Below are 17762 nucleotides of genomic sequence, written 5' to 3'. Positions count from 1 at the left end.
TGTGTATAGCTCAGTTACTGACAGGTGTGACAGGATGGGAGTCTTGTCAGTGAAGAACCAAGGTGCAGAGAGCTTCCAAGTGCTCTTTTTCTGTTGTAGAGTAACAGATAGATACAAATGTTGGATGAAAAGCTTTCTTTTCAGTGATGTGTTTGGAGGTTGAAGCTTTGTAGTTGGGATATTTACCTCAGCTATTTTCTTTTTTCTTTATAGATCTGTTTAAGCATAAGATTTGGGTTTTGAAGTGTTTCAGCAACTTGATAGTGTCCAAGTCATGACGCTCCCATTTCGAAAGGACTTGGACAGGTACAAAGATCTCGATGAGGATGAAATTCTTGGCAAACTTTCAGAAGAAGAACTGAAACAACTGGAAAATGTTTTGGATGATCTTGATCCTGAGGTAGGTATTAGCCAAAATAAGTGTTTTGTTGTTTTTTTTTTTCACTTCTTCAGAAGCACTTTTGGACAATTTTTTCTCCCCTAATCTGCTAATATTCTTATTTACATACATACGGGTATATAATTTTTTTACTGTTTATTTCCTGTTTGCAATATGAATGCAACTGTATTAGAGGAGAATGGTAGGGAAATTATCAGGAGGAGCTTTCTGGGATTTATTTATAAATAAAAATTGTTCTTAATCATGTTCTTGCAAAGAACGTTTATTTAGGAAGTCCTGTTTAACTTTCCTGTTTCCAGTGTTGTCTGGTAAATAGCCCTTTTACATACATTTTTATTTTGTTGCTTCTGCCTTTGCAATTTGATGGGAGAGGGTACTAACCTCTTCTAAAGATTCCTGCTCCTGTATCTGGTAGCTTCTATCTATTCCTGTCCTTGTGCTGACTGTGCAAAGAGAAGGAAATAAGTACTCGGCTCCTGAATGGTTATGTCAGCATGAGGTATTGAATAAGGAATATTTTAGTTTTCTGTTGTAGAGAGCTATGTCCTCTACTGATATTACAGCTAATGTCAGGAGTCCAAAACTTGTGTTTTCACCTCCTGATTCTCTGTTCTCTCTTTAATAGTACCAGGATTAATGCTAATCCTGATGTTTTGGGATCACTTAAGAATATTATGATCACCTATTTTGTTGCACCAAAAGATATTCTTGGTATTTTAATTAGCTGTGGCTTTATAGATATTTAACAGAGGAGCAGTGGCAAAAGTGATTGGTTGTCTTCTATGACAGTCAGACTTTCTATAAACTCTGTTCTTTGCATAATAATATCCTCTATTGTTTTCTGTTGTGTTTTTTTTTTTTTTTTTCCTTAACTGAAATATATTAGTAGCAAAACAACACCCCACCTTGAGTCAAGTTAAAAATAGAAACACTCTGTTAAATGCTGGACAATACTATAGGCAGTTGTCTTAAAGATTTGCAAACACATGGATATAAGTGATGGAGGAAACAGTGTCTTGGTGAATGTCTGAACTCTTAAGTAACTGAGTTTTATTTATTTACTACTACTCCTTTAAAAACAGTGTTCATTCTAGAAATGTGAAGTAATTAGCAAGTCTAGTGCTGGGAGTTATTTTACTTAAAGAATTGCTTTGAGTGCCTATTCAGAATGCAGCTCTATTTGTGTAGTTATATTCTTAGTGTCTAAGGAATAGATTACCTCTTGTTATCCACTGCCCACCAAAAAAAGGAAGTTGGCAAGGGATCAAATATTGCCTAAAAAGGATAATGTATTGGATTTTAACCTTGGGGAGAGAGAGAGGGAAGAGGGATGGTCAGAAACTACACAAGTGTTCACTCAGACTTTCTAAGCTGTTCTTATTTGCTCCATTTTGTTTTGCAGAATGCACTTCTGCCTGCAGGCTTCCGACAGAAAGACCAGACTGCCAAAAAGGCTTCAGGTCCCTTCGACAGGGAACGACTCCTCGCATATTTAGAGAAGCAGGCTCTTGAGCACAAAGACAGGGAAGACTATGTGCCTTTTACAAGAGAAAAGAAAGGTAACACCACCCTTTCCGGTGTAGGTGGTTATGCAATCTCTGAAGTGGACTAGCCAGAAGTACTGTGAGACAAAGTTTATTGAAGCATCTGGCAGCTCTAGTGTTTTTTAGCACGGGGTGTTTCCGAATGAATGCTCCTGTGCAGAAGCAGGATGCTTCCTGTCAAGCGTTTTGTGGTACTGGGACTGATTTGCTGTTTGCATCTAGCACAGGAAGGAAATAAGGCTCAGAAGATTTTATCGAAGATTAAAAAGTTCTGATGGGGGTGATATCCTCAAAGCAAGAGCTACCCCTGGTTTGTGTTAATAATAACAAGTGCTGTTGCTGTGCCTGTGGCTTATGCTCTGTGGTGCTGAGTACAGGCAGTAATATTTGTAATACTAATTCACTGAATTGAGAAAAAAAGCAGTAGAAGGATGTTGTGGTAGATACTCAATAATGCTTAAAGACATCATAGGCTGACAAGGCCTGGCAAGTGGTGTATGCAGTCACATTGTCTTTCTAGTATCCTTACTGAGAGGTTTAATAAGATTGCAGTTGTTATTATTAACTAATTACGTAGTTAACATTGCAAGAAGCTTTGAAATGTGGCAGTGGTTTGTGGTCTAAAACCCATGGAAACATTGACCCAGTGAGTGGACACATTATTAAAGCCTGGGATTTGAAATCATTGTTTTGGATCTAGTCTTGTTGACTTGACGGGAAGCATTTTCCTTTTCAGAAGAAAATTGAAACAGAATGTGCACCATAAATACTGTACTAATAGATTGGTTTATTTCTTTCCTACAAGCAGGAGTTCCCAAATTTGTTGTGCTTCACTAAGCTTTTCTGATAGGGACAGAAACTCCCAGTCCCCTGCTGGGCAGATATGCATAGGAGGAGGCTTTTAGCTGTCACCACAGTGTTTGTGTGCTGCTTGTGAATCCAAGCTTGTGTGAACCCTCCTCAGCAGCAGGGCAGATCTGCTGCAGTAAGATTTCAGTAAATTGTTTGATAAATTGTATTCCGACTGCCCAAGAGGAACAGGCTCCTTTCTTCTTAAGGGCTTGAAAACCCTTAATTCTACTTAATTCTAGTGCAAATTATTGCTTATTTCAGACATCAGTCTTCATTTATCTACTGAGTTTGTATGTGGGGTTGTGGTATATAATCAGTAAAAAGTTTGTTGGGAGTCTTTTCATTTTCTTTACCTCTACCAGACAGCTTTTACTTGACAATGTTGGTCTCTCTTTTTTTCTTTTCCTTGAAGTAACAGTGAAATTGTGACTTCACATTGTGTTGCACTGTAGATGAGGTAGATGTAGATGCTTCCTTAACACACTGTGCTTTGCCTCATTTGTAGACTCCTAGAGTGCTTTGCATTGGAAGAGACCTTTATCTGTGTAGCATGACACCACTGTTTTTCAGAGACGGTAACTGGGGTGCTCCTTTGCTCACAGGACAATGGGATGTTGCTGATGAATGGGTTAATATGATTGAGTCCAAGTATATTTGGCCCTCATAGCTGGTTTGGGGAATTCCTTGAAGCCTGGCTAGCTTGTACGCTGCTCCATTGGGATGTGAGGCTGGGCATGGAGGACTTGCTCTAGTTAGTAATTATTTTTCTACTGAGTGCTAGTGCTTCATTCAGATAGGTGGTTCTTTAAAGTCAGCTTGTGTATACATGAACATGGCAAAACTATTTGTTTGCATAGATAAAATCTGTGAGAATCATGTAGAAGAACAGAAGGGTCCAGCTGTAACGTAGATCTTGGTTAAGAAAGATCAAATGTCACTTCCTCTATGTAATGAAGTATTACTAAACAGCAGTCTGGATGTTGCAATATGTCATACCAGTTTAATAAAATTTCCTGTATCTCTTAAAAAATAAAAGTTGCTATTTAATATCTTTTTTCTACCATTTATATTAGTACCGTAGAAGAAGAGAAAATAATATGAAAAATGAAGTGTAGCTTACTTTTGTTAAAACTAAAAATGTGGAAACAAATGTTTAGTATGGAAATTCATGCTCTCTTAAATGGGCAGGAGGAGGCAGGAAGGCTAAGCTTGTTTTGTAGCAGATGAGGGATAACCTTTTCCCCTCAGGAAAATGTTAGGGCTCAGCTTTGACTTGCCGCCATGTTTGTAGCCATTTTGCACAAAACTGGCAAAACCATGTAACTTAGTATTTTAAATCAAGAAATCATTACCTTTATCGAGATGTAAAATTTGGAGGAGTGGAGTAAAACTTAATACTTGTGTAGGATGGTTTTTTATCTAGATGGAGCTCTTATTCTAATGTGCTTGTCTTTAATATTAAAAAAACCCAGTACAACTAAGCTGACTTATAGTTTTTCTCTTTGGCTAGCTAAATGTATTTATGGAAAAATGCTAACAAAGTGTGAAACAGGGGCAGGTGAAAATCTTGCTTGAATAGTCTGTTAATTCAGATGAAAACAGACAGTCATAACCTTCAGATCTTGAGGTTTTGAGGGGAGAGTGATGGATTGGAGTGGCAGCTATTTTCTTGGTGCCATCATTGTGGGTCAGGCTTTGCTAAAATAGTTCTGTGTGCCTCTCTGGTCTCATTCTCTAGCTTGGTCTAATTATTCATTTCATGGAGTAGTAAGAGGGAAGTGTATCCTTCTCTCTTTCCTTTTCCTGTTTTAGTAGAACTGATGTCCTGCGTAGCAATTTGGCCTCTTAGTTTATCAAAGAGGCTTACCCTGGGTTAATTTTAAACGCGCCAGCTGGCTAAAGATTCTGGTAATTTTTTCAGTTTAAAGGAAAATCCTCTCTTCCAGTTGTCCTAAGTACCTCATTTTGGGTAACATATAATTAAAAGAATGTTGCTTTGTTTCTAAGAGCATCCCTAAAAACATACTTGGTTTTTAAACACTATTTAATGACTTCAGTCACATTCTGTTCCAATTAAGTGTTGAACCATACAGTAAACCATTGTTCAAGAGATTCATGAGAGCCATGTGGTAATAATTTTAACAAAACTAGCTTTGTCTCAATCTCTGTACTGAAGTACGTCATAAAGATTTTGCAAGGCACGCTGCAAGGAGAAGGGTCTCATCCAAACAGCTTCAGAGCTGGAGTCTGTTGGCCTCGAGTGTGTTCCACACACCTGACCAAGGCTGATCAATGCTCTTTGCTTCTCTTGGAACACCAGAAAATGAGAATTATTGCACGGGAGATAAAAGCATATATAACATCAGCAATATACTTTGTGCTGTATAATGCAAGGCATTAGCAAATCATTCTGTGAGCTAAGCTGTGCATTTCTAGCCTTTGTGCTCTCCTAATTGTGGTTTTCTATTCCTGCCTGGGGTATGTTTGTTTTGTGAAGATCTGCATTTCATGTTAACTTCTGCTTTAATGTTGGTTGGGTTGTTTTGGTTTTTTTTTCCTCCTCTATAACCCAGAAAATATTGTTAGGCTGAAGCTGTAGTCACCTGGCTAGAGCTCTTTTGTTGCTGCCCTGCTCAGTTGTTGCATCATCATTTGCATCTGTTGAAGCAGGATTTGGGATGCAGTGTGCTGTTTGCCTTTCAATCAATGGTCTTTAAAGGAAGTGTGTTACATGTTGTAACATGAAGCTAATATCCTATAGGAGATTTGGAGCAACATCTTGTCAGACTGATGTTCTCCATACAAAACCACTAGAGCAAAATAGCATGTGATGCTCTAGCCTCAATGTAAAACAGCTTTATAACTCCCTGTTATGTGCTCTGTAATCAGAAAAGCAGTGACAGTACTGTTTCTACAGTCAAGACACTGAGGAGGTCAGTTGTAAGTTCAATTCAAAAAATTAGTATTAAACCTTGCTTGCAAGTGACTTGATGAACCTGAGTGTCACATGGTAAGAATTGGCGGTTGATGGACAGTGCATTATATCAGTGTCTGATGGACTGTGCATTATATCAGTGTCTGGACTGATGAAACTTTAAGGAACGTATCAGATGTCGCTCACCGTTCTTCATGAAGTGACTGATGAGACACACTTGTATTCAGTTGTCCTCAGGGGACAGGTGGTTCCTTTTCTGCAGACAGAGTGCTGCAGACTGGATTTTAATTTTCTCCTGACCCGGAAGTTGTGGTCACTTGCTGCCTACTAGCATGGGGGTAGAACTGAGGATAGTTGAGGACAGTACCAGGAACAGGCAGTGTTTGGCCACACTGAACAGACCTGATTTCTGCAAGGTTTTTGGACCCGCCTTAGGTACCGTGAGTCTGTGTGAAACATTCAGGGAACTTCAACAGACACCTTCCCTGGGTTCTGCCAGTAACAGGACTGGGTGGAACTTGGAACTGGAAGTCCATTCTGTAGCAAAGAAAGCTGGTGAATTCTGGGACACACATCATTTAACATGTTAACTAAAGGCATAGAAGACTTGAATATATAATTATTACAGAAATTATATGAACATCTCTGAAATTTGCCTCTTCATGTTGTATTGCTTAATCTTTGCAGTATCCATGTCAGCTAAAGAGGATTGTGTCATGCTCCTTCGTGTGATAAAATCCCTGCTGTTTGGGAATGTTCCACTGAAGTGTCAGGAAAGCTATTCATCTCTTGGGCTGCACAGATGTGTAGTCTTTTTATTTCTAAAATTTACATTAGTAAGGGGGGAAGGGAATTGCCGAACCATTTTGGCAGCATGCCTTGAGTTAGATCATTGTCCCCAGAGACACAGGGGTCTTAGCATTTTTGAAGTAAGTTTGTTACTAGAACTGGGGAGTAAGGAAGAACCAGCTTCTGTATATGCATTGTAAACCTCTGAACTCTGGGCCAGGACGAGATGAACCCAATGAATGAGAGATTGTATACACAAGGGTGTGACCTGTTCTATAAGAAAAACTGCTGCTGACCCAGTTCATGTGACTGGAGTTGGCTGCAATGAACTTTTCTGGAGGGAAGTGGCTTTTAACATTTTTGCTTTAATAGAAACTAATATACCTCTCTCTTTAGGTTGTCTTAAGAGTCAGATATATATGGATAAATTTAGTCTTACCTTTAGGAAGCGAGTGTTTAGAACCAGAAGTTCCTAACCTATGAATATAAGAATTACTTGAAATAATATCAGGGGAAGCCATTCTTTTTTTGTGAGTCCTGTGTGATGAACCAGATAGGCAGCTGATCTGGGTTGAGGTACATTTTTACAAAGTTGCTTTTAATTGAGATCAGTTCCCTTCTGCCACGCACTGCCCACTGCACTGATACTGCAAGTAATATGACATGAACAAAGGCTCAGATGCTCAAATCACACTGTCCTTTTCATTCCATCTTCTCTGAAATCATCACTTTTTTACTAGTCCATTTTAGTGAGGGAAAACAGCACAAACATAGCTAATGAAAGGCTTTACATCACGTGTATGCCATGCAGTGTTTCGTGGGTTAATGAAAACTTTGTCAAATATTCTCATATCTCTTCTAAAAATATCAGTTTAAGTTGAAATTTATTTTCTCTCCAATCGGTGATACTGGTAAAATGGGAGTGGAAATGTGCTGTATCAGTTACGTCAAAATAATCTTAAACATTTACTACCTAAGCCTTTAATTTATAAAGGTTTTCTTTTAATCCTGAAACACCACAAATGTAGTATGTTTTGCACCATCCATCACACCTGAGGTATGGGTGGTAATGCATGTCAGCTGCTTTCAGCTACTGTTTGTAGTCAGTACAGTTATGTAAGGAGATTTATTTTCTGCTTCTAAATATGGATAATTATCATTTATACAACTTTGCAAAGAGATAGCAACCCAGGAACAAAAATACCGTTGCTAGCAACAGATCTTGGTCATCAGACTGTGTTGTCAGAGAAAAACCCAATACACTTCTTTGTAGTCTGTGCTAGTGGTAACGCATTAAGTTCCATGAAAAAGAAAATGAACCACAAACCGTTGTAGTCTAGGGTAGGAGTTTGGAGAAAAATAAAAGGTGAACGGGTTTTGTTATCCTGCTGTCTGCTGTGGGACGTGGGAGCTGACTTCAGGCATTGCTGCCCACAAGTGGTGAAACCCAAATCCTGCCTTGTTGGAATTTCCCAGAAATAAAACTGAAATAACCCTAGAGAGCTTCCTGTCACTGGGAGGTATTTAAAAATGCTAAACTTCGTCTTAGTCCAAACATGTAAGAAGATACACCTGTATGCAGTACGAGGGGAAAAAATGGTGGGCTTCTGCCCTGCTGGTCTGATTTTGGTGCACAGTGGATTTTCACCAAGTAGTTCATTGCAGTTACACAGTTGGAATGAAATAGTGATTTGTGTGTGGAAATGTTTTCTAGCTATGAATATGGAAGAGGGCGAGTTCCTGCATTAGCAATGAGACTTCACAGGAACATTTTATCATCAACACTACTTCCTACCCTGGGAATAACTAGAGAAAGTTGGAAGCCTGTTCCCACAGCTCTGTCTGCTGATAACTCAGGCAGCTGGGAAAGTCTGACAAACTTTGAGTAACTGTTAAGATTAACTTCACAGTTTTGTAGTTGTGAATTTATCCTATCAAATGCATCACTTCTGTTCTCTCATACAGTACTGGAGCTTTTATTTACCACACTAATTTGTCCTGAACCTAAGCACCTCTTACCTCTCCAGGGTTCTTACCCAGTGGTAGAATTCTTTGTTCTGAAAAGCCAATTCTACATCATTCAAATCAGAACTGCTTTCAGAATAACTGTTAGAATATCTTTCTCATATTCTGATTTCTTACCCTAACTTTTCAGCTGAAGATATATGCAGGAATTATGCTAACTACTTAGACCTCTATTTATAATGCATGTTTCCTGAAATAACTTTCCCATTACCTCCCTGAAATGCCTAAAAAGTTTGTGCAGAACATCATACTACTACTGCTCCTTTTCCCATTGAATCTTCTGTGACCTTTCTAAGTATCATTTTAGAAAATAGTGTCCTTGGCAGAGAAATTTATTATCTTGGTGTGTGTGGTTCACATTTTCTCAAGCAGCTTAGACTTCTCTTTTTTTTTTTCCTTCAAAATTCACATCTGCAATGAGAAGTTGTGTATGCTGCAAAAATGCAGTGAATATTCAGGTCCATGATTTCAGGTGGTTCTTTGATACTGTATTTCTCTGACACATTTGGATTACAGTTGTGCCTGAGTCCCTTTCTCCCTTGAGAGGGTACCAGTCAGTGTTCTCCAGCCACATGGAATTTCCCTTGTGGGCATTTTTTCAAGGCTATTTAAAATGCATAACGGAGGCTTATATTTTACTTTCTAATCCTCAGGAGAAACAAACAAGATTGGATTTGTGATACAGGCTCCTGAAAAATTGGAATAAGTAATGTTATATCACTGCTTGTGCTCTTTCCTCTTCTCTGACTTTTAAGAATGAACAGAAGAAAACCTCCTTCCGTTATTTTGTCCTTCGTGTTCTTCTCAGGGTTTACTAAATGTAGTGTGTATTCCTTAAGTACAGAAAAGTTTAAGTACCTATACAATACAAAATAACAATAGACTTTTCATTTTCTTTGCTTCAGGGAAAGTATTTATCCCCAAGCAAAAGCCTGTACAGTCTTACACAGAAGAAAAATTCTCTCTTGATCCAGAACTGGAGGAAGCCTTGACCAGTGCCACAGACACAGAATTAGGTGACCTCGCAGGTTAGTTTTTTTTAATGTATGAATGGGCTGATGTATTTAGACAAGAAAGATCTGTAATTAATGGGGTAGTGTCTTTGTTATCTGAAATGTGACTATAGGAAACTGTGATAGAAACTAGATCATGTTATATACCAGTTTGGTTGTAGGGTATCAGCTTTGTTGATTTGTGGTAATTTATAGGAAGTTAGATTATTTTGGCCTGCAAAAGATACCAGATTTTCAAACTCTTTAAGTTCATTCGTCAGGCTGTCTGTTTTATGTTTTGTATGTTACTGCTGTTTCTGGCATGTAAGAATGTGTTGCTATGTGCCTGTATTTCTAAAGCTCAGTTAAGAATTTTGTGACTGAACTGCACTTTTAGCTGTGATGCTTGAGCCTGATGAGGCCAGATCTTTCTAAGATGTGAAAACCAACTAAGGAGTCTGTAACTGATTAGTATTTTTTTCCCTGCTTGTCTTTAAATTACTAAGAGATTGAACAGCTTATTGTGCTGATAACTGGGTGGCTTATGAAAATGAGTTTGTTTTTTTTTTTTTTTTTTAAGGAGCTCTGCATCTGAGCTGAGTTAGCGAGGAACAGTAAAACTTTTTTTTGCTTTTTTTTCCCCTTTACAGCTATACTGGGAATGTCCAACTTGATAACAAACAATCAGTTCTGTGATGTCGTAGGAAGCAGTAATGGGGTTGACAAAGACAGCTTCTCAAGTAAGTGTGTACAGAAGAGCTAGATAAATGAATTCTTTGTACTGCACTCAGTTACTATAGCGTTAACTGTTTTCTGTTGCACTAGCATTCTTTGCAGACTATTCAGTGTTGAATTGGAAATGTGACGTCTGTAACATTGCTAATTGAGTTCTGGCAAGAGTGGAAAGAAAATCCTTGTACACTAAAATATGCTCTGCAATTAAGTCACTTTTTGGGGGTAAAAGTAGACATAAACACACATTTGTGTGTGTTGGTTTTAATTTTCATGTTTGTGTTTGTAATTCAACTTTATATGCTTTCTGAAAAAAAGCTGGTGTGCAAAAAAAGCAGGCTGTGAGCACCTTTGGAAAAGAATTGAACTTTATGAAAATATGGTCAGGAGAGGATGGTGTATGGTTTCTGGTTGGGGAAGATATGTAAAGACTGGTGATACAATCTTTAAATACAGTAAATATTTAGTATGAGTATCATTTATTCACAGTGAATGTACGTGGCCTGCTCGATTACAATTAAGTGCCTTACTTTTCAGATATAGTAAAAGGTGAAAAAATGTTGCCTGTTTTTGATGAACCACCAAATCCCACAAATGTGGAGGAGACACTGCAAAGGATTAAAAATAATGATTCTCGTCTTGTTGAAGTTAATCTAAATAACATCAAGGTAATTCCCTGGGGTCTGCAGTGAATATGCTGCTTTTTCTCAGCAGAAGATGCTTTAACCTGCAAACCTCTATAGAAGAGCGTGGTAGGCTCCTGTGAAGTCCTAGAGCCTTTCTGCTGACTGTTGCAGCGTGTGTGATCTCAGGAGCCTGGAGCTAAGCTGATAAGCCATCTTGCTTTCTTTTGCTACACGCGTATTTAAAAACTCTTAGACTTTCTTACTGCCAGCCCAGATTTCTGTTGCTGCCAAGTTGGCAGCAGTTCCAGCAGTTCACCATGGTGTAGTTAACTATTTCTTTGACTCTTTTGTCCTTGATGAAGCAATGTGCTCTCAGTTACTGCTGTTGCAAACAAAGTGATGCGTGTAGCTGACATCCTTCTGATCCTTGTACAAAAGAGTTGTCAGCAATTAGGGCAACTTCTGCTCATAAGTACAATGTCGCATTTTTAAACATGCCTGAAACTTTTGTATCTTGGCATGAAAGAAAATGGAACTGTAGCACTCCTAACTTAGAGAGCAGTGAAGGGCTGCTAGCTGCACCCTTGCTAACAGCCTAGGCCATTTGTAGCCTGTACGAAAAGATGAAAATTAAATACATGGTTTAAAGATGCTGCACGGTAGAGAAATGCTAGAAACACTAGAAAATAAATGAAAATAAAAGGCAACACAACAAAATTTCTGATACAGTAAACTGAGAAACTTGGTACGCTAATTAATTACCTAAAATTATTCCTTTTAAGCCATTTGTAGTAGCCAGTGCTATTAAGCTGTAAAAATTATCAGACTGTGGAATGATTCTCAGTAATGCAGAGAATGAAATGCTAATGGCTTCACCAGTCTAAAGCTCTAAATTGTTTTATATTTGTGAGAGGTTTGATGTTGACAGTTTGCAGAATGTTCAGTTATATAAATTTTGCTCAGTAACAGTTCCAAGTCAGGTAAGTATTTTTAATAGTGCGACAATGGCATTGATAGAGTAAAGATGACTTTTCTTTGTAGAATTGACACAGACTTTCAGAGCCATTAGCTTTGCTACACATGTAGACCTTTACTGTGAGCCTGCTGGAGACCTGAGATAGTTAATGTTACCCTACATTTTGCTGTGAAGAGAATAAGATAATGGAAGAAGTTTGGGGGGGCAGAGGTAAACTTGCCTATCTCAAGAGAGTGAAATGCTGCTTTTAATTCAAGAACATACCGATTCCAACGCTGAAGGAGTTTGCAAAAGCCTTAGAAAGCAACACACACGTCAGGAGCTTCAGCCTCGCAGCCACCCGAAGCAATGATCCTGTCGCTGTCGTAAGTACTCTCACTGGCATGCTGAAGTGGGGTGCAAGGGAAAGGAGGAAGGACAGTGGCAAGGGATTGAGTTGAATCTGCTTTGAATATTTAGGGATGAAAATGATTAAATTCCATTACACTGTAAAGTATGTTTTCTTTAACAGGCCTTTGTTGTATCAGTTGGTACATAGTTACTAGTTGACTAATATGCAACACTGTATCAGGTATGAGATGAATGAGATGAATTCTTTCGTTTCAGCCGGTTCCACTGAATCTTCAGTTTGCTGACCTCCTTCCTGTTTTTCTTTCCTAATCCTTTAGTTCCTGATGGTCATTCCATGAGCCAATAGTATATTCAAAATTAACTTTAAAAGAAGCACATTTGAGGACTGAAAAAGCTCATAATGTTTTTTTGAACTAACTAGAGTTTTAGTTCAAGAAAGCTGTACAATACCTGTTTCTCTGATCTCCTGGCTACCAAAGACTGGCTTACAGTATTGGCATATAAAGCATAATGTTAGTCAGGGTATCTAGTTTGACACAAGTGAAACAAGTATTTATGATCTGGTCCTGTCTTTCCCGTGTTGAATCAAAAGCAGTACTTTATTTGCAAATAAAGAGGTAAGGAAACAGCACTGTATGCTTTTACCAGCATAATCTTTTGCTTTTGTTTTAATTTCAAATTAAAAAAAAACTAGTTTGAAATACTTCATTAAATGAACATGTGAAAACTTTGTTTTGGGTCCATTAAAAAGTTTCTTTCCAGTAGAACTGAAACATTTGTAATAAAAATCTACAAAGACTTGTTTTCTTAGGTGTGGGTTTACTGTGTGGGGTTTTTTTTTGGTGTTTGGGTTTTTTTTTTTCCACCTTGTGACTTGATACAGGAAGAATTTAAAGTTTATTATTTTTATGACAGTAAACCTCAGCAGTTAGCTATTCTTATTTTCTTATTTTTTCAGAAATAAGAGCAGATATATGCCATTTCCATAAGAGTGCTTTTGGCTACATGCTTGTACTGTGCTTAGAGCTTTGAAATTTACTTCTTCCTACTGAATCTGTAGAAAGGAGCATTTTGCAAGTCAGATCTCCTGTTTACAAATTAACCATATCTAATTCTCCTTTCAGTTGACTAATGTCCTTTCTTTGGCCTTTACTTAGCAGCTGGCATTACTCATTGTGTGCTGTGAAGGCATACAGAATGGAATTGGTCCAGTATGTTAATTTCAGACAATTTATATTCTGTGTAGCTTTTTAGTTTGTAACAGGAGAAAGACAGGCCTGTTCTTGACTAAATGCTGTTAAAAAAAGGACTGTAGCTGATGCCTGGTTGAAGACTTGCTTCTGTCTCAGTAAGTGGAAACTTGCAAAGCTACACCATGCATCTGTGAACTTGTTGCTCCTACTGAACTAGCCGGTGGAAATTATTATCACTGTGTCCTATGATGTACTGTAGCAAAATACAGAAGTTTAATTATGCTTTCTTGTATTCAAAGGCTCTTGCAGATATGCTGAGAGTAAACACAAAATTAAAAAGTTTAAACATAGAATCAAACTTCATCACTGGAGCTGGAATTTTGGCACTGGTTGATGCACTGAAAGACAACGAAACATTAACAGAGATCAAAATTGATAACCAGGTAAGTGAGGTGGTGGAAATATAATTAAACTCTGTCTGTCCTAGTGGACCAAATATTTTTAGAAGGCACCTTGTGATGAACTTTCCAAAATCCTTACTTTTAAATCTCTTAACCACATGAGAGATTGTCCTTGAGATTCTCTGAAGTATTCAGTTTAAGCTGATTCCTGGTCACTTCTCTTCTTGCTTGTGCTTTTAAACTGCACAAAAATACTTTGTGATCTTTTCCCTTTCCTATTAATCAAAATGAAAGGAATTGTTTATTGACTCGTGATGAAAGTATTTTGCTTTCTTTGAGAGTGAATACATGTAAGCTCTGTTGTCTTTGTGTACCTTGTATTCTAACAGAGGCAGCAGCTGGGCACTGCTGCAGAAGTAGAAATTGCCAAGATGCTTGAAGAAAACACCAAGATCCTCAAGTTTGGATACCATTTCACACAACAGGGACCTCGAGCAAGGGCAGCTGCAGCTATCACAAAAAATAATGATTTGGGTAAGACCTGTCAGTGGAGAGTGGCTATTAAATCAGTGTGTGTGTGCTACAGGTTTTAAAGGTTTTTCTTCTGATTTTTCTGCTGAAATAACCAGGATAGCAAAATACATGTAGATCGTTTTCAAATTTCTCCTGTGCTGTACTCCTACTCTTCTGGTGCTGCTTGATGTTCTCCTTTTAATGTGTTGCAGGGTGTTAAGGTGTACAAGTTGAGGATTTATAGCATAGTCTAGAACAAGGACATTAAAATTCCACATTGAGCTATGACAAAGGGAGGGGAAATAATGGTTTTTATTATTCACTTTTATTCAGATAAGATTAATTTCCTTAAAAACAGTACTTGAAATCTATAGTGCAGGATGCCCTCTTCAGTGCCAATACGCCCGGCCTCATTCAGATTGCTTGAGCAAGGAAACTGAGCGTACTGTCATGTGCAGAGGCTGGGGCTGGGTCAGCTCTTCCCTCACGGGTCTGAAACAGCAGAAAATGGGTTAGCAATACAGCATGGGAATGGAAATCGTTTGTGTAATAATGTCAAGTACATGAAGCTCTTGACTACAACAAGATAATGTCGTCCATCTATTTAAATAGAGCCACATTTTTAAAACTCTATTTAATTAAACTTTCTGGTTTCAGATGCTTTGTGGTAAGGATTACATATCTGATCAGTTTGAAGATGGGCCAGGCTGTTTAGTAGATGTAGCCGTTCAGGAATACATTAGAGGGAATGGCAAAGGAAATGGGAATTTGGCTTAAGGATCTGCTTCCCCTCTGAGTAAAGTTTAAAGTGGAAAAGAACACCTCTAATAGAAATGGAGGAGGAGTAACAGAATAGACCATAGAGAGACTCGGGCACTGCATAACTGTTTCTCAAAGGAAATTCTAAACTGATTATTCTGATTTTTGTAATAATGCTTCAGGTGTCTCTCTACTTTCTTTTAAGGTTTCTCTTTTCACTAGTTCTCATTTCAGTACTTGACTGTTGGAAATCTATGTTTCTATTGATATCTTGCCTTTCTTTCTTTGCTTTCTTAGTCTGGAGTATGCGAGTAAAAGTTTCTGCAAATACCATTTCATCTCTCCAGCCCTGAAGCTACAGAGGCAGGTTACTCTGAATACCCAGTCTGGGTATTGAGCAGTAAAAACTGGGATTTCAGATTTCTCATTTCTGTCTTTGTACGTTTCTTCTAAAAAAAGAATAGTCCTACAACTTCTTTCTCCCTTGTTGTGTTGTTTCTCTCTGTGTTGTACTACTTCCCTTTCCTTTGAAACTGTACGTGTTGCTTTTAACTGCATGATTGGAGAAGTCTAAGGCTGGCAGCTCTTCCATCTGTTCTTGCGATTTGATGAAAGCAGATGTGTAGAACTTCTGTCACTAACAAAAATGACTGGGATTCAAATGGAGATAAGTCTGTGGGTTCCTCTCAAAGTGAGCAATACATCTCCTTTGTAAAGAGTAAAATTCTACTGTGATTTTATTCTGATTGTTTCTTTAGGCTGTATCTAAAGCATTTCTTGAGGTGGGTAGAGAGACAGGAAATAAAACAGCTTTCAGTGTGTTATTTTGATCTGAAGGTAAAGATAACTCAAACTGCAAATATCTGTAAAACTACCAAATTTCCATTTAATGGATTTGAGAACAGAATCGCCTTCTTACAGACGTGCATGCTCAATTTTTTTAAACAAAATGGAGATGCCCCATGTAATTTTTAAGACCCTTAGCCTGATTTGTTATTTCTGCACAGGAAAGGAAAACACAATTTGTAGAAAACATCCATTACAAATACTAAGCAAAACTCCAGTCATTCAGTCAGTCTTGCATATCCTTAAGTCTAAACAGCATGTAAGCTTTTTGATTTTATTCAGAGATCTTTGTTGCTCTTGCATTTCATTTTTAGACAACTGAATATTTTTATTAACAAGTTGAATGGTTTAGGCCATTGCATGTAACTGTTTTTTTTTTTTTTTTTTTCAAAGTGTATAAATCATATTAGAACCTACTGTGTTACTCTTGTTCTGTTTCCTTTGAAGTCACATAAACATAATTCTCCACCACTAGAAAACTACAACATAAAAAAAGGGTACTGGCTAAATTTGCTTACCAAACAAAATGATTAGTGTTTCCCACAAGTCTCTCTTCACAAGTATTTGAAGCTGTTTATGAATAACACAATAAGCACTGCTGTAGCATAAGCTCAATATTTTGGATAATACTAATTGTTAATTACTTTAAATTGTATCGTGAAACTTTGTGGCAAAGCAATTGTTGATGTCAAAATACAAAAAGTAGTTACAATGATAAAATAGTGAAACTTTGTTTCCTCTCTTGTTACAGTTCGAAAGAGGAGGGTTGAAGGAGACAACTAGCAGATCTTGTTACCAAAACTGTGGAGCTTTCAAAGGTCGTCAAGGCACGATTTGGCAATCTTGGGCTACATTTACCTGGGCTAGAAGGGAAAAGACTGGAAACCCCATTCCTTTTAGAGCAAAGCTATAGTAATAATCTGGTATGCGTCACGTTTTTCAGATTGAGACACAGCAACTGCACCAGTCTCTGTACCATAGTTTTTGACTTTTTTTTTTTTTAAATAATTTTTTTGTATTTCAAGACTTGGGCTGTGCTTTGAGCTTCTACTCAAAATATGATTGTAAATCAATGGTGTAATTGTCTGTAGCCAAAGAATGGGCTGTTCAGTATCATTGGGCAGACTGAAATGTTTGTTAGAAAATCTGGGGGTGCTTATTTACATGGAGGGGTGTGTATATTCTTGAAAACAATGGTTTAGTGATAAGGGATTCTTCACACAACAGCTGGACTCATTGTGTAGAGATGTTCAGCCTTGTTCATATGCACTGAGGAGAAATCTTTCACAGCTATCTTATTTGTAATTTTATTTTTGAAATTCTGTATTAGTTCTTGATACTGTGATTAAAAACAAAAATAAAATGGGTAGGGACTTCTTCTAAGAGATTTGAGGGACTAAGAAAAAAGGGGAAGCCTTACCAAAAAAAAAAAAAGTAGGAGCCTTGAAAAATTAGTTTTTCTATTACACCTAAACCCCTTGAAGTCTTTTTCAAAATGTCCCGTAACTGTATCTTGCTCTGTATGTAAACTGGACACGTTTTTAGACTAATTTCATGTGTTCATCAGCATTATTTAGTTTATATTCTTTGTTTAAAAATCCTTAACTACATTCATAAGTGTCAATTTCTCTAGAAGTAGTGGACATGCATTTTTCTTAAAAATTCTGCATAACTCTGTATAGGAAAAAGAGCCTTAACTATAAAACCACTGTCCTAAGTTGCTGACAAATGGAAAAATCCTTTTTTTCAAGCTGTTGCTTTAAACTATTAGTACTTCATATATATCTATCATTTTTTAATAAAGCAAAAATTAACACTTTTAAGGAAG

General features: G+C 37.6%; 1 protein-coding gene across 1 annotated transcript; it reads left to right on the top strand.

Annotated features, from left to right (window-relative positions):
* The first annotated feature begins 213 nt into the window (after window positions 1-213).
* TMOD3 (tropomodulin 3 (ubiquitous)) lies at window positions 214-16818 on the top strand. Its single transcript, XM_008945824.1, has 9 exons — window positions 214-400; window positions 1803-1959; window positions 9451-9573; window positions 10188-10277; window positions 10807-10937; window positions 12129-12236; window positions 13715-13858; window positions 14206-14350; window positions 16686-16818. Exons 1-9 carry the CDS (start codon window positions 275-277, stop codon window positions 16715-16717), a joined length of 1056 nt encoding a protein of 351 aa, XP_008944072.1. The 5' UTR covers window positions 214-274; the 3' UTR covers window positions 16718-16818.
* Window positions 16819-17762: the final 944 nt, after the last annotated feature.

This window comes from Merops nubicus, unplaced genomic scaffold, assembly GCF_000691845.1.
Source record: "Merops nubicus isolate BGI_N331 unplaced genomic scaffold, ASM69184v1 scaffold45728, whole genome shotgun sequence".
In the NCBI taxonomy this organism is placed as follows: Eukaryota; Metazoa; Chordata; class Aves; order Coraciiformes; family Meropidae; genus Merops; species Merops nubicus.
Note: the sequence above shows the minus strand (reverse complement) of the source record. Positions and strands in the feature narration are given on the sequence as shown.

Excerpts from the sequence above, each read along its gene's own strand:
- TMOD3 (XM_008945824.1), top strand. The coding sequence starts at position 275 with ATGACGCTCCCATTTCGAAAGGACTTGGACAGGTACAAAGATCTCGAT. Across the intron at positions 9,574-10,187 it reads AGAATTAGGTGACCTCGCAG|CTATACTGGGAATGTCCAAC; the intron begins GTTAGTTTTTTT and ends TCCCCTTTACAG. Across the intron at positions 12,237-13,714 it reads GCAATGATCCTGTCGCTGTC|GCTCTTGCAGATATGCTGAG; the intron begins GTAAGTACTCTC and ends TTGTATTCAAAG.